This window comes from Sinocyclocheilus rhinocerous, unplaced genomic scaffold, assembly GCF_001515625.1.
Source record: "Sinocyclocheilus rhinocerous isolate Xijiao unplaced genomic scaffold, SAMN03320098_v1.1 scaffold11179, whole genome shotgun sequence".
In the NCBI taxonomy this organism is placed as follows: Eukaryota; Metazoa; Chordata; class Actinopteri; order Cypriniformes; family Cyprinidae; genus Sinocyclocheilus; species Sinocyclocheilus rhinocerous.
This window is the reverse complement of record NW_015626815.1, coordinates 5,865-19,467: the sequence shown is the minus strand read 5'-3', so window position 1 is coordinate 19,467 and position 13,603 is coordinate 5,865. Positions and strand designations below refer to the sequence as shown.

Below are 13,603 nucleotides of genomic sequence, written 5' to 3'. Positions count from 1 at the left end.
ATACAGATAAATACATTTAGACCACTTAACTTAATGATTGCTATCGTGATGTGAAGAGATTTTCAACCAGCGTAACAAAATGTTTCTGAAGACAAGCACCTATTGCACCTTTAACCATTGACTATAGCCATTCAGCATTACAGTATAATTGAGAGCTATCAAATTTAACTTAAATTAGACTTAAAAAAATAACAACTTCTAATTTAAGTGAACTTAAAGGGGTCATATGATGCGATTTCATTTTTTCCTTTCTCTTTAGAGTGTTACAAGCTCTTGGTGCATAAAGAAGATCTGTAAAGTTGCAAAGACTAAAGTCTCAAATCCGGCGGGGCATAGAGGAGAAACAATAATGTACAGTATGTGGAAAATAATGTGTTTTTTTAACTTTAAACCGCATAAACACATTTCATTACACCAAATACACAAAATAATGTTCTTTTTAGCAGCATCATATGACCCCTTTAAAACAATCTTCACATAAACCCATTATAATAAATGTCATGAAGCCTGCGTTAACATGCTAATTTTGACAGCACTATTTATTATAGTAAAAATAATGATTTATTTATTACTATTATTATTATTATATTAAAACAAACTAATAATTTAAACTTTTTTTATTATATTTTAAAAAACTAAAATAATTTAAAGTGATCCAGTGGCCACCTTGGAAGTTTGCCGAGGCTCTCTAGTGGGTCCTGGCCCCTAGTTGAAAACCACTACAGCCTTTTTCAATCTCCTCTCTCCATCTCTGCAGGTCCCCGGAGTTCTATGAGGAGGTAAAGATGAAGATTCCCGCCAACCTCACCGACAACCACCACCTGCTCTTCACCTTCTATCACATCAGCTGCCAGCCCAAGCAGAATACCCCCTTGGAGACACCGGTGGGCTACACGGTGAGAGAAGGACCCCATCTCTTTTCCTCTTCCTCTCTATCCTCTCCTGACAGTCACACTCCCGCAGCGCTGGAGAAGCGCTCCAGGCTACCTGATAAAACGCTCACTTCCATGTGACCCTGCCCCCCCTCAGAGACACCTGGATCGTCCTTATTCGTCACCTGCCACGCACTCTCTTTCCCTGCTGGCATTCAGTAGCACCTCCCCTGATTCTCCTTATGACACTTTTGAAGTTGTAGCATCATGTGATTGTAGGCCATATATAGCACATTAATGTTTTTGAACTGCATGTAGGCTGTGCAGGTTAATCATAGTTCCTGTTGTTTTTTGCAGTGGATCCCCCTCATGCAGCACGGCCGCCTGCGCACCGGCTCCTTCAGTCTGCCCGTCTCTGTGGAGAAACCTCCACCCAGCTACTCAGTCCTCACTCCTGACGTGAGAGACTTATCCTGAACTGGATGTTTGTGATGCTTAGTGGTTGTGTTTGAGAGAATGTGTGTGGAAGTTAAAGATGTCAAAAGAAGGGCAGACGGGGCAACTGTAATTGTATGTTTTTTTCCATAATTTATCATGTATTTATGCATTGCTTAATCCAAAGAGCCGAAGTGCCATTCACACAGACTGCTTTTAAAAACATATGAGACGCAGTCATATTTCATATTTGACATCAAAATAATTTTTCTTAAAACCATTTTTTATATCCTATGAAGTAAAATCACTTCACTCCATGCTTCAGAGAGAAGCATGTCATAATTCTAGCTTATTTATGACTAAAGAAATTCAGCCGCTGGTCTCCCCTATACCAAGTCCATCATAAAACATAAAATGATGCCAATTTTTTTGCAAGTGACAAGTAATATTGCAAGTAACAACTCAACATTTGAGAAGAGATTATGAATTTTACCATGACAAAGGCTATGCTTTATGACACTCTTGGGGCTTTCAGTCAAATGTCCCGTATAATATTCATGAGTCTTCCTTTTAGTAATTCACTTAGGCCTACTGAGCAAGTGTCACATTATGTAATCAATAATATTTATGAGCCAAGTCTAACCCTTGGTAGGATTCGTAGATTCATGCTGTAGCGCAATCAGTTCAGCCATGGGCACAGGCACAACAGAGAAATGCTGTTCAACAGAGATTTTAGTTAGTCTAAAGCTACAGTTCTTATTCAGCATGAAAGGGGAACCCAGGTTCAATCCAATTTATCCTTATTAAAAAAAATCATGAACGACTGGAAAAATCATGATGAAGAAATGGAAATTTTTGGGACAAAAGGTGTGGGAACCCTTTGGATTGAGAATGGGCGAATAGGTAATTTCAAGCAAACAATGTTTTAATCAGGCAACCTAATTTTCCAAGTTACAGATAATGATTTAGGGAGGAATTGCAACATCTACTTGGCAGTAATATCTGAGGAGGAATGTGAACATGTGCTCAGAATATGTTGTGGCCTGTGTGTGTTTCAGGTACAGCTACCAGGGATGAAATGGGTGGACAACCACAAAGGAGTCTTTAATGTAGAGGTGAAGGCAGCCTCTTCAGTTCACACGCAGGTAATGAAAAAAAAAATTTGATTGAACACATTTCTACAAAAGTGCATTCACATACATGCCTCACTTAATGTGTGTAGGATCCACACCTGGATAAGTTCTTCACACTTGTGTATGTTCTGGAGGAGTACTCCTTCCCTTTCCGGCTGAAGGATGTTATAATCACTGAGGCAAACGTGGAGGCGGAGCTGAAAGCCAGCATGGGGGCTCTGAAAGGGGCACTGCTGGACACTTGTGTGCGCTTCCTGCATCAACTGATGAGCAAGCTCATATTGCTAATCGTACACCCTCCTGTCATAGCAGGACAGATCGGTTAGCAACACTGGAATTGGTCTCTAATATTATTGTTACACATAATTTTTCCTTTTGTAATCCATTTCCTCTCTTTCCTTCTAATCCAGTAAATCTTGGCCGTGCTGCTTTTGAAGCCATGGCCCTGCTGGTAAACCAGATCCATAAGAACCTGGAGGGAAACCAGGACCATCATGGCCGCAACAGTCTGCTGTCCTCCTATATCCACTACTGCTTCCACCTGCCCACAACAGAGCCTGTATCTCCCCCTGCTGGTGAGTGAGAAATACAGCTCGATGTTAAAGGGATAGTTCACCCAAAAATTAAAATTCTGTCATTAATTACTCTCATGTCGTTCCAGACCTGTAAGACCTTCGTTCATCTTCAGAGCACAAATTAAGATATTTCTGACCCTTCATAAAGAGCAACACAACTACCACATTCAAGAAATTGTTGAATAAAGTCTTTATTCTTGTTTTCACAAAAAATATTCTCATTCTCATTCACTGATGTCACATGGACTAATTTACATAGTCCTTACTACATTTTTTGGCCTTGAACGTGTCTGTTGCGTTGCTGTCTATGGAGGTTCAGAAAGTTCTCGGATTTCATCAAAAATATCTTAATTTGTGTTCCACAGGCACAGTTTCTTCCCTCAGGCCTCTCATGAACACTTGACAATAACTGTGGAACACACACTATTTATTCACTCATACACTTATTTATCTAACACACATACTCAGTCTATATTTCAATTTGCACATAATATACCTGTACATACAACTGTCTATTGTTCTATACCTGGACATACAATTGTCGATTGTCGATTTGTATATTTTTTATTCCTTATTTTACTTGTTCTATTTTTTATTTATTTTATTTTTTATTTTTTTTCTTATTATCTGTGTTTTTTTGTTCTGTCACTGTCATTCTGTTACACTGTGGAAGCTTCTGTCACGAAAACAAATTCCTCGTATGTGTAAACATACCTGGCAATAAAGCTCATTCTGATTCTGATTCTGAATTTTCATTTTTGGGTGAACTAACCCTTTAAAGTGTGAGATTTGAGAGATACAAAATGCAAGGAAGAAATAAAATAATCAGGGTTTAGAATAATTTGGAGGTGACTAAATGATGACGAAATGTTCATTTTGGGTGAACTTGAAATCTTGAAAATGCCCTTTTGTGTACCGTAGAGTTATTGAATCGTTGCTAAAACTGTAAACGTTGTTTAACCTTTAAACTGTGCTGATTCATTTCTCTGGGGCTCAGTGTTTATGTATTGTGGTAAATGCTTTATTCGCATTTATACTCCCTCTCATTGGATCTCAAGAGCAGAATGCTTATTTAAGTTCATGCACTGAGTGCGTCTCACTTCCTTCTTCAGTGGGAGCCGCATCGTATGATCTCCCCATCCAGTATGCCACGCTCTCTAGGGCAACGGCAAGACCCAGCAGCCTGCTCTTGTCCCGCTCCAAGAGCCTGAGTAACTCCAACCCTGACCTGGCCTCAACTCCAGCCACCCCTGACGAGGAGGTGCAGAGAATCATCGGCAGCAAGGTGGGCGGCTCTTCCTCTGGCTTCTGATTGGTTGTTACTGCAGTGTGGCCACTCTGTCCTATATTATTTCTTCCTTGCCTATGCAGCTAAAAGGAACTGAGTATTAAAAGAAGCACTTTAAGTGATAGCTGCTGTTATTGTTGTTGTCTTTTAAACAGTCAGTTCCTGTTTTCCCTTATTTTGGTGAAAAACTGGGGGAAAACTAATCAATCAAATAGAATCTAATAGTAAAGTTATTTTACAACAAATTGGATTAACTAATCACAGTGACATCACATCACAAAACAAAGCTATTTCTATGAAAAAAATAAATGCTGAAAAATGTTGCATTGAAAAAAAAAAAACATTAGCAGATTCATCAAAATCGTTAAATAGTTTTTCTCTTACTGTCTTGTGCTGGAGCTGCAGGTTCAGAGATTGACTGTGAGATGTTTCCTGTGCTAGCTGTTGATTGCTCTGCTAATAATTGTGCTGTTTTTGCTATGGTACTGGTGTTCCTACCCTCTCCCCTCCTTCACTGTGCCCTGATTGTCCCCCACCCGCCTCTAAATTAATTCTTGTTCCTGCACTTCGTCCCCTCCCTGTGGCACCTGTATGTGGCTGTTCTGCCTCCCCTGTGTTGCACTGTGGTGTGTGTTTGTGTCGTCGGTGGATAAGCAGGGGATAGACCGCTCACATTCCTGGGTAAACTCTGCTTACGCTCCAGGGTGCTCAAGGGCAGTGCTCCGTCGGAACCTCAACTCCAGCTGTGAGCTCAAGCAGGTGCCAATCAAACCTACACCCTAATGTCCCTCCCTACTGCCTCAAACCATACACCCGAATATAACCTGTAGCTGCCTCAGACCCTTTTACTCCTCATAACCACCTCAATCTCTACAACCTAATATAACCTTTTATTCTCTGAAAACATACAACCTAACATGACCAGTTACGGTCTCTGTCTCAGTGCAGCTTGTTACCATCTCAAACCTTTAACCCTAACATTACTTGTTACTGTCTGAAACTCTTAACCCTTACATTACTTGTTACTATTTTAAACTTTTAACAGTAACATTCCTTATCACTGTCTTAAACCTTTAACCCTAACATTACTAGTTATTGTCTCAAACCTTTAACCCTAGCATTACTTGTTACTGTCTCAAACCTCTAACTCTAACATTACTTGTTACTATCTCAAACTCTTAACCCTTACTTTACTTGTTACAATTCTAAACTTTAAACGGTAACATTCTTATCACTGTCTTAATCCTTTAACCCTTACATTACTTATTACTATTTTAAACTTTTAACATTATCATTACTTAATACTGTCTGAACACGTTAACCTTTACATTACATATTACTGTCTCAAACTTTTAACCCTAACAATACTTTTTACTGTCTCAAACATTTAACCATAAGTTTCATTATCACTGTCTCAAACCTTTAACCCTAACATTACTTGTTACTGTCTCAAATCCTTAACAGTAACATTACTTGTTACTGTCTTAATTAACCCTAACATTGCATGTTACTCTCAAACCCTTAACCCTGTCTTTACTTGTCACTGTCTCAAACCCTTAACCCAACATGACTTGTTAGTGTACCAAAAACTCTACCCAAATTTATTTTACTGTCCCCTACACCCTAATTCCCCTTTCTCAACTTTTATATGCTAAAATGCTAAGTCCATATTCCAGCCCTACACCATGTCATCCTGTATGCTCTTATTGCCTTCACTCTGGTATTACTTCTGTAATCATACTCCGTAATCTTCTGCCAGCTCTTCTGCTGCTGTCCATTTGGCTTTATTTTTATGTATGTTTGTCTGTGTCTGAGGATGTGTGCGCATTTGTGTAGAAAGTTGCGTTCATGCCTCCTCCTTTTCATCAATCAACTCTTCTCTCTTGCCTTCGTGTGCTGTACTTCTCTTGCCTGTCAGTCAGGAGAAACTTGGTAGAAGTCTAGTTACCAACAATACCAACAACATTACATGCCTCTTGCAGTGATGGAGCAACAAAACCTAGGTTACATATGCAGTGCGTCACCCAATGCAATTAACTACTTCAATGTCACCTCAATATGATTAGATCCTCCCTTACATTATTTTATTTATTTGGTGCATAGCCATGTAATAAGTTGGGTAACCACAAAATAAACCCCTTAAGGATTGTACAAGACCTCAGTCATGCTGTCAGGGTTTATTTTGCATTGATGACCGGGTGACTGTACATTATCCCTAACATAGCATGGATTACGTTTCATTATTTTAAATTTGTAAAAGGATCTGGATTGGTGTATGTCGCAGGCATTGTCTTATCCCTCTTCCCTCGTTTTTTTTCTTCTTATCTTTCTGTCTTCCATTCTTCATCATCATCTTCATTGTCATCATCATCATCACCACCACCATTGCTCTGTGTTCACCCACTGGTCTACAGGCTAGTGAGCGTGCCTGTAATCGCATGTCTGCCTTCATCGAGACTGCCTCCATTCTCTGTCCTCCCTCCAGGCAGATCGCCAAGAAGGTAGAGCACATGCTCATTTACTCACCCGTGCACTCTCCTATTCATTCGTTCCTTCATTCGCTCATTTATGTACTCACCCATTCATTGAGCCACTTCATCTTGTTCATGCACACATATTACTACTATTTCAAAGTAGTCTGCCTTCATTGTGTGTGTGCATGTGTGTGGTTGTGTTCTGTATGGATATTTTGTAATATACTTACTTTTGTAATGCTCTCTGCGTTCAGTTACTTCATGAAGAGCTGGCTCTCCAGTGGGTGGTGAGCACCAGTACCGTGAGAGAGGCGTCTCTACAGCAGGCCTGGTTCTTCTTCCAGCTCATGGTCAGTAGGCCTCCAACCTTTTACATTTACTGTACTGTACATCAATAACTAAAGTCAAGCCATACTTATTTCTGTAGCACTTCATACGATACAGATTGTTTCAGAGCAGCTTCATAATAATAAAACGGGTATTAAGTGTTGATGTTATAAAAATAAAAAAGCAGCTCTACTTTAGTTCAATATCAGTGTCACTGTTGCAAAGTTCATTGCATGAAACGAAATGAACTCAATTCAATTATAAAGCAGCTCTACAGAAGACAATAGTACCATTATTCAGCTCAAGTCAATGTCAGTTCAGTAACAGTGTCTTTGTTGCAAGTTTAGTGCCATTTTCCAGCTCAATTCGATTCTCATCTGGTAGAGTTAGTGCAGTCAAATCGATAAGATTACTGAATATTACGGAGCCATGACATTGAGGAAAAAATTGAAAATCTTCCACACAACGTAATTAAAAAAAACTTGTTTTACTAAATTGTGCGCATGATATAGTAATTTATTCCCTCGTTTTAAGTAAACCTTGTGCACAAGGTAATCATTTGGTCCCTCGTTTTACTAAATCGTGGCTACGTTTTAGTTAAACCAAATCAGAGCAAACTACTTATATTGTGCACACAATTTACGTAAAACGATAGGAATGAGCTATTAAATTGTGCTTACAATATAGTAAAACGAGAATTTGCTTATGATGTGCGCACAGTTGACTATTTTTGAGCTCTGAACAATATAAATAGTCTCTTAACTGTCTTTTAATTTTTAATTAAAGGGCTAGTTCAACCAAAATAATAAAAATGCTGTCATTTACTTAGCATCTTGTCAATAAAAAATGTAGAATTTTTTTTTTTGAGTGAGCTGTCCCTTTAACCCTTAAATGCATACCTCGGGTCTTTAGCGACCCGGGACATCGTTCTCTACCCTCTCTCTCCTTCATTTTTTAAAGTTAGACATCAACTTTCTTAGTATTCCTATTAGATTTTTCTTAGATCTGTTCATTATAAACAATATAACAATATAACATGCAAAATATAAAAGAATGCCTGTTTTCTGATTCATTTTTTGTAAAAAGTGTATAGGGTCGCTAGAGACCTGAGGTATGTAAATGTGTAAGTATTTTTTCCTGCGCAACTATATTTACATATCTGATGACTCAATATGTGCAGTGCATCTTTTTTCCTCAAGGTGGCACTGTTTGATACACGATGTCGTGATGTTTCACTCATAATTACCGCAGGCATAAAACAAACAAACAAACAAAAATTGAACTGGTTTTGAATGGCTTTACTGCAGAGCAATTACTATACGCAAAGAAATATAAACGTCACTGCCATTTGATTCTGGATGTTGTGAATATGCTGCCAGTGATCAAAATATTGAATATGAAGTCATTGAAAACGATAGTTTTGAGAATATGGTTGAGATTGTGAATATGAGGCAGATGCTGAATGTACTGTGGAAGTGGCTCTGACGATGACAGCGATGGTAATATCATCTGCTCAAATTGAACCCTTTTAAGTTTCAAAAGGAAACGAAATATGCTTTATTTAATTCTTCAGTAATTGTTCTTAAAATATCAAGATATTTTTTTGCTATTTCAGCAGTTAGAGATCCATCCGTGCTGGATATATAGGTCCGGGTCGCTAAAGACCCGAATATGTAATAATGATTGGCGAAACATTCATGCATTTAAGGGTTAATAGTCCCACATATAGTTTGACTGAATTATTTCTATAATTTCTAGACATGCAGGTTTTGAAAAACCTTGTGTTTGGTGAGTTTTTAAGGCAGAATCAAAGATTCAGATGGTATCACTCATTTTTCTGTGTGTGATAACAGGTGAAGAGCATGTCCCATCATCTGTTCCTGTCCTCACGCCTGGACATGCCCCGACGCCAGCGCTTCCCAGACCGCTTTGTGGACGACATCGCTGCCTTAGTGTGTGCCATCAGTGCAGACATAGCCAGCAGATATCACAAGGTAAAAGAGCAGCAGATCTCATTTTACTGAACACAGACCTCATGTAGATAAGGGGATGTGTGAGACTTTATGGTGGTTAATACCCTGTTTTATGACTGTTTACTCTTGTTATGAATCAACAGGATGCATGCTTATCTTTGTCTGAACCAATATCTGTGTGCATTTCAGGATGTCGAGCTAGTGGAGAGGTTAAACAGCAGCTTGGCCTTTTTCCTCAATGACCTGCTGTCTCTCATGGACAGAGGCTTTGTTTTCAACCTCATCCGCTCGTATTATAAACAGGTGCGTGCACAAACACAGAAGCACACATTTTAAAATGCTTTCAGTGTGTTTGAGTAGTGTAGTCTGAATATATGATGCTCTTATCCATAGTTTTATCATCATTTGATGAGTTTCTGCTGCCACGATCACTAGACTTTGTACACACAAAATGTAAAAAGCACACTAGTGCACATAGTGCCTGGTTTACATGGATTGCAAGTGGTTTAGTGAACAAGACACATGCAGAGGTGAGGTGCAGCTGTGAATTCACCCTAGAAACTTTCATGACAGATGACAGTTTGGTGCATTTCGGTCTTCAGATTAATAATAAGCTCCACACAGCGCAGAGCCCCAGCTCTCTGACAGCGCTGAGGATGGACTTCATACGGATCGTCTGCAGTCACGAGCACTACGTCACCCTGAACCTGCCCTGCGCCACCCTCAGTCCCCCCGCGTCCCCCTCACCCTCCACATCCTCCACCACCTCTCAGGTACACACACACACACACACAAACTAACACAGTCTTTCATACTAGCTCACTTTCGGTTACTCTTAAATGAATGTTTCAGCTACAAGTCAAGCTATCACAGAAAATAGCTTGACTTTTGGCTTAGTTTTTTACAAAAACAGAAATTGTTGTTATCATAAATGTACGGGGCTTTCTGTGTAGGGTGCAGATTCTGTTTGACTTAATTATATCTAGACCTTCATGACCACATGAATTTCATGACCACATTCGCACAATCAATACAAGGGAAATGACATGCAGGGAAATTATGTAATTATCTATTAAGCTTTTTTACTTTTTCCAGAATAATACACCACAGTTCAGAAGTTTGAAAATATTTTTTAAATATTTTTGAATAATATGCTATTTAAAATTTAAATCTGAATTAATGAACTACTGATCTCACGAAGCATTGTGAATTATGTAACTGAATCAAAAAGGATATTTATTGCAAGTTTATTCCAAAATTTTTAGTTTTTACCTCTTGTTAAAGAAGTGTGCTTAATTCTTCCGAAAGTGCACTTGTAGTGTACTTCTTTTTTTTAATAGTATATATATATATATATATAAAACTGTACTTGCAGGTAATATATTAATGAAATAAAAGGCATCTTAATTGTACTGAGAGTGCGTAGTTTTGTGACTGTCTTAACACATTTAAAGTGATAGTTCACCCAAAAAGAAAATCCTGTCAACATTTAGTATTTTACCTCAAGTTGTTCCAAACCTGTATGAGTTTCTGTCATAAAAGAAGATATTTTGAAGAATGTTGGTAACCAAACCATTGGCGGTGACCATTGATATATATATATATATATATATTAAAAAAAATAAATAGTTAAAAACATATTTGTTCACAGCCATTACTCCAGTCTTTAGTTATGCTGATTAGCTGGTCAAGAAACTTGTATCTATCCCTGAACGTTCATTTAATTCTTCACCTCAGACTGTGATTATGTGTGGGGGATGTTAATTAGAATTAGGCAGATTTACTTCTCCAGCTTGACTAGTTCCGTTTTGTGGAATTTGGCAATAATTGCATGTTTGTTTTGTTCCACTCTTGAGAGCTGGATGTTCATGCTTTCTTGGGTGGATTAGACCGAGTGCTCTTCTCCAAATGTGTATATAAACTGACCACATTCTCATACTCCACAGAAATCTAGTGTCAGTGCTGTAGAGTTTCCTGATTTGTTTGTAATTGTGCGTTGGAGTGTTTCTCACTGTAGAGTTTAAATCCTGTCATGATGGATGTTATGTTTCTGTCTGCTGACTGTCTGCCATACAGCCACATTATATCAAGCTGGACACACTCAGTGGAATCCTCTTAGGGAATAATTGCACGTCACTTTATTATGGCAGAGCTGAAGCAGGCATTTTCTGTGTGTTCTCTTGTAGAGTTCAGCGTTCTCCTGTCATGTTCAGGATCAGGGTGTGGTCAGCATGTTCGAACTGTCGGTGCCATTCCGCCAACAGCATTTTCTTTCTGGTCTGCTGTTGGCTGAGCTGTCACTCATCCTGGAGCCAGATGGAGAGGGGTGAGAAACGCTCTTACGCTCACACACTCAAGTATTTTACTAGGGAGACACATATAGACATTCCAGCTTATGTCAGTAGCTGATTGCTTTCATCTTATGGTCAAAGTACTGATTTATAGTATTCACAATTAAACAAATGTGTTCGTAACAATTCCCAGAATTGTAGAAATCAGTAGAAATAATGGTGAAATATCATTGTTCACAATGCCAATTTCGATATCATATTTAAAGGCTGCAATACATTACTGTACATGAGTTTTTCCTGATGTTTTTGTCCCGATTTGGAATCTGGAGTCAATGCTAGTTGCCAAAAGTCAGAGTCAGTCTGCAGATTTTGAGCAGTTGACAGATTTCACAGAAAAATCACGTAGTGTATAATGAACACAGTCTATGATTTTTACTTTTAGCTTCAGACTATGATTCCATCCAGTTGGAGGATATCAATCATGCTTGGTATTTTGAGACAATTTTAGAACATATATTGTTCTATGCGAGTCGTTTTGTGTATGAGGCTCAATTTTTCTCTGTAACCATTTACAAAGTCGACATGTGTGTGGTGTCTAGTGTTTCTAAATCTGCTCAAATAAAATCTGTTTTAGTGTATTCCAGCCTCAGGAAATATGCTGATGATGAGAACACTCCTTTGTTTAAAAATTTTAAATATTAATATAAATATTAATGGTATTGAATAAAAACAATAACATGTATCCTTCAAGTATTTCTCAGTCTTTTTTCTGTCAATTTTCCAAGTAAACAGTGTGTGATCAATTACAAGCTATGGAAAAAAATAATTACAAATAAATGATACAGTACTTGAAATTTTTGAAGTATTAGCATATTTTTTAAGCCATTTAGTTTCATATTTCACCCTTAAAGTGATAGTTCACCCAAAACTGAAAATTAGCCCATGATTTACTCACCCTCCAGCCATCCCAGGAGAATATGACTTTCTTCTTTCAGACGAATACAATCAGAGTTCTATTAAAAAATGTCATGGCTACTCCAAGCTTTATAATGGCAGTGAATGGGGGTCGAGATTTTGAAGCAAAATAAAGTGCATACATCCATCATAAAAAGTGCTCCACACGGCTCCGGGGGGTTAATAAAGGCCTTCTGAAGTGAATGTGTAAAGCACTTTTATGATGGATGGACGCACTTTATTGGGCTTCAAAATCTCGACCCCCATTCATTGCTATTATAAAGCTTGGAGGAGCCAGGACATTTTTTTATATAACTGATTATATTCGTCTGAAAGAAGTCATACACACCTAGTATGGCTTGAGGGTGAGTAAATCAAGCAGTATTTTTCATTTTTGAGTGAACTATCCCTTTAAATTAGCACAGAAAAAAACTTTTATAAATGGGACCCTGCTTTTATAAATGGGACTTTAAAAATGCATAGATTCCAACACCTCAAATCACATCTCACACCTCTTTCTCAGTGTGTTCTTCCTACACAAGAAGGCCATTAGTGCGCTGCATTCTCTGCTGTGCAGTCACGACGCGGACCCCCGCTACACAGACCCCCAGGTCCGCTCGCACATCGCCCAGCTCTACCTGCCACTCATCCCCATCGTCATGGAGACGCTGGCCCAGCTTCACGACTTCACCGGTTAGTGAGACCCTGTGAGCAGAGCGCCCACAGTAGAGCAGACTGCTTATCTCTGCGGTTATTTATATAAACTCTCTGTTTATGAGTTGAATAATCTTTTAAAGGTCAGTGCTCCACAGTCATTAAAAACTGAACAAAAGAACCATTTCAGCCGAGATCTGTATCTCTCCACCTTTGTGTGTCCCAGACACGTCCCCACAGCGTGTACGTCACGCCTCGGTGCTCGTCGACGATAGCGACCCAGACAACGGCACCATCAGCCAGTCTGTTGCCATGGCGATAGCTGGCTCACCACTCCCCAATTCCAAAGCCAACCCCTTCACTCTGCCATCCGTGGTGAGTACCTGCTCACTGACCACTGTTAATAACTCATGGTATGAATATGAATGAAGGTTGTGAAGTGTTAACATTTTTTGAACAGTAGTGTACAGTATGTTTAGGTTAACCTTTTTGAAAGAAGTCTCTTATGGCTGCATTTGTTTTAGAGCCCGACCGATAAGGGTTTTTTGGGACCGATACCGATATTAGGGAGTTAAAAAAAGGCAGATATCGATATATTGGCCGATATTCTTTGTGTATATTATAGTA

General features: G+C 38.8%; 1 protein-coding gene across 1 annotated transcript in view; it reads left to right on the top strand.

Annotated features, from left to right (window-relative positions):
- The window catches only part of LOC107716333 (dedicator of cytokinesis protein 7-like), a 40,229-nt gene extending 26,824 nt beyond the window's left edge, over positions 1-13,405 (top strand). Inside the window, exons 17-31 of the mRNA XM_016522731.1 lie at positions 758-896; positions 1,230-1,331; positions 2,366-2,452; positions 2,530-2,761; positions 2,851-3,015; positions 4,128-4,300; positions 4,961-5,062; positions 6,718-6,804; positions 7,032-7,127; positions 8,958-9,098; positions 9,267-9,380; positions 9,680-9,850; positions 11,264-11,403; positions 12,846-13,015; positions 13,203-13,405. Coding sequence (XP_016378217.1) covers positions 758-896; positions 1,230-1,331; positions 2,366-2,452; positions 2,530-2,761; positions 2,851-3,015; positions 4,128-4,300; positions 4,961-5,062; positions 6,718-6,804; positions 7,032-7,127; positions 8,958-9,098; positions 9,267-9,380; positions 9,680-9,850; positions 11,264-11,403; positions 12,846-13,015; positions 13,203-13,405 — 2,122 coding nt within the window. The remainder of the gene's footprint in view (positions 1-757; positions 897-1,229; positions 1,332-2,365; positions 2,453-2,529; positions 2,762-2,850; positions 3,016-4,127; positions 4,301-4,960; positions 5,063-6,717; positions 6,805-7,031; positions 7,128-8,957; positions 9,099-9,266; positions 9,381-9,679; positions 9,851-11,263; positions 11,404-12,845; positions 13,016-13,202) is intronic.
- The last annotated feature ends 198 nt before the right edge of the window (positions 13,406-13,603 follow it).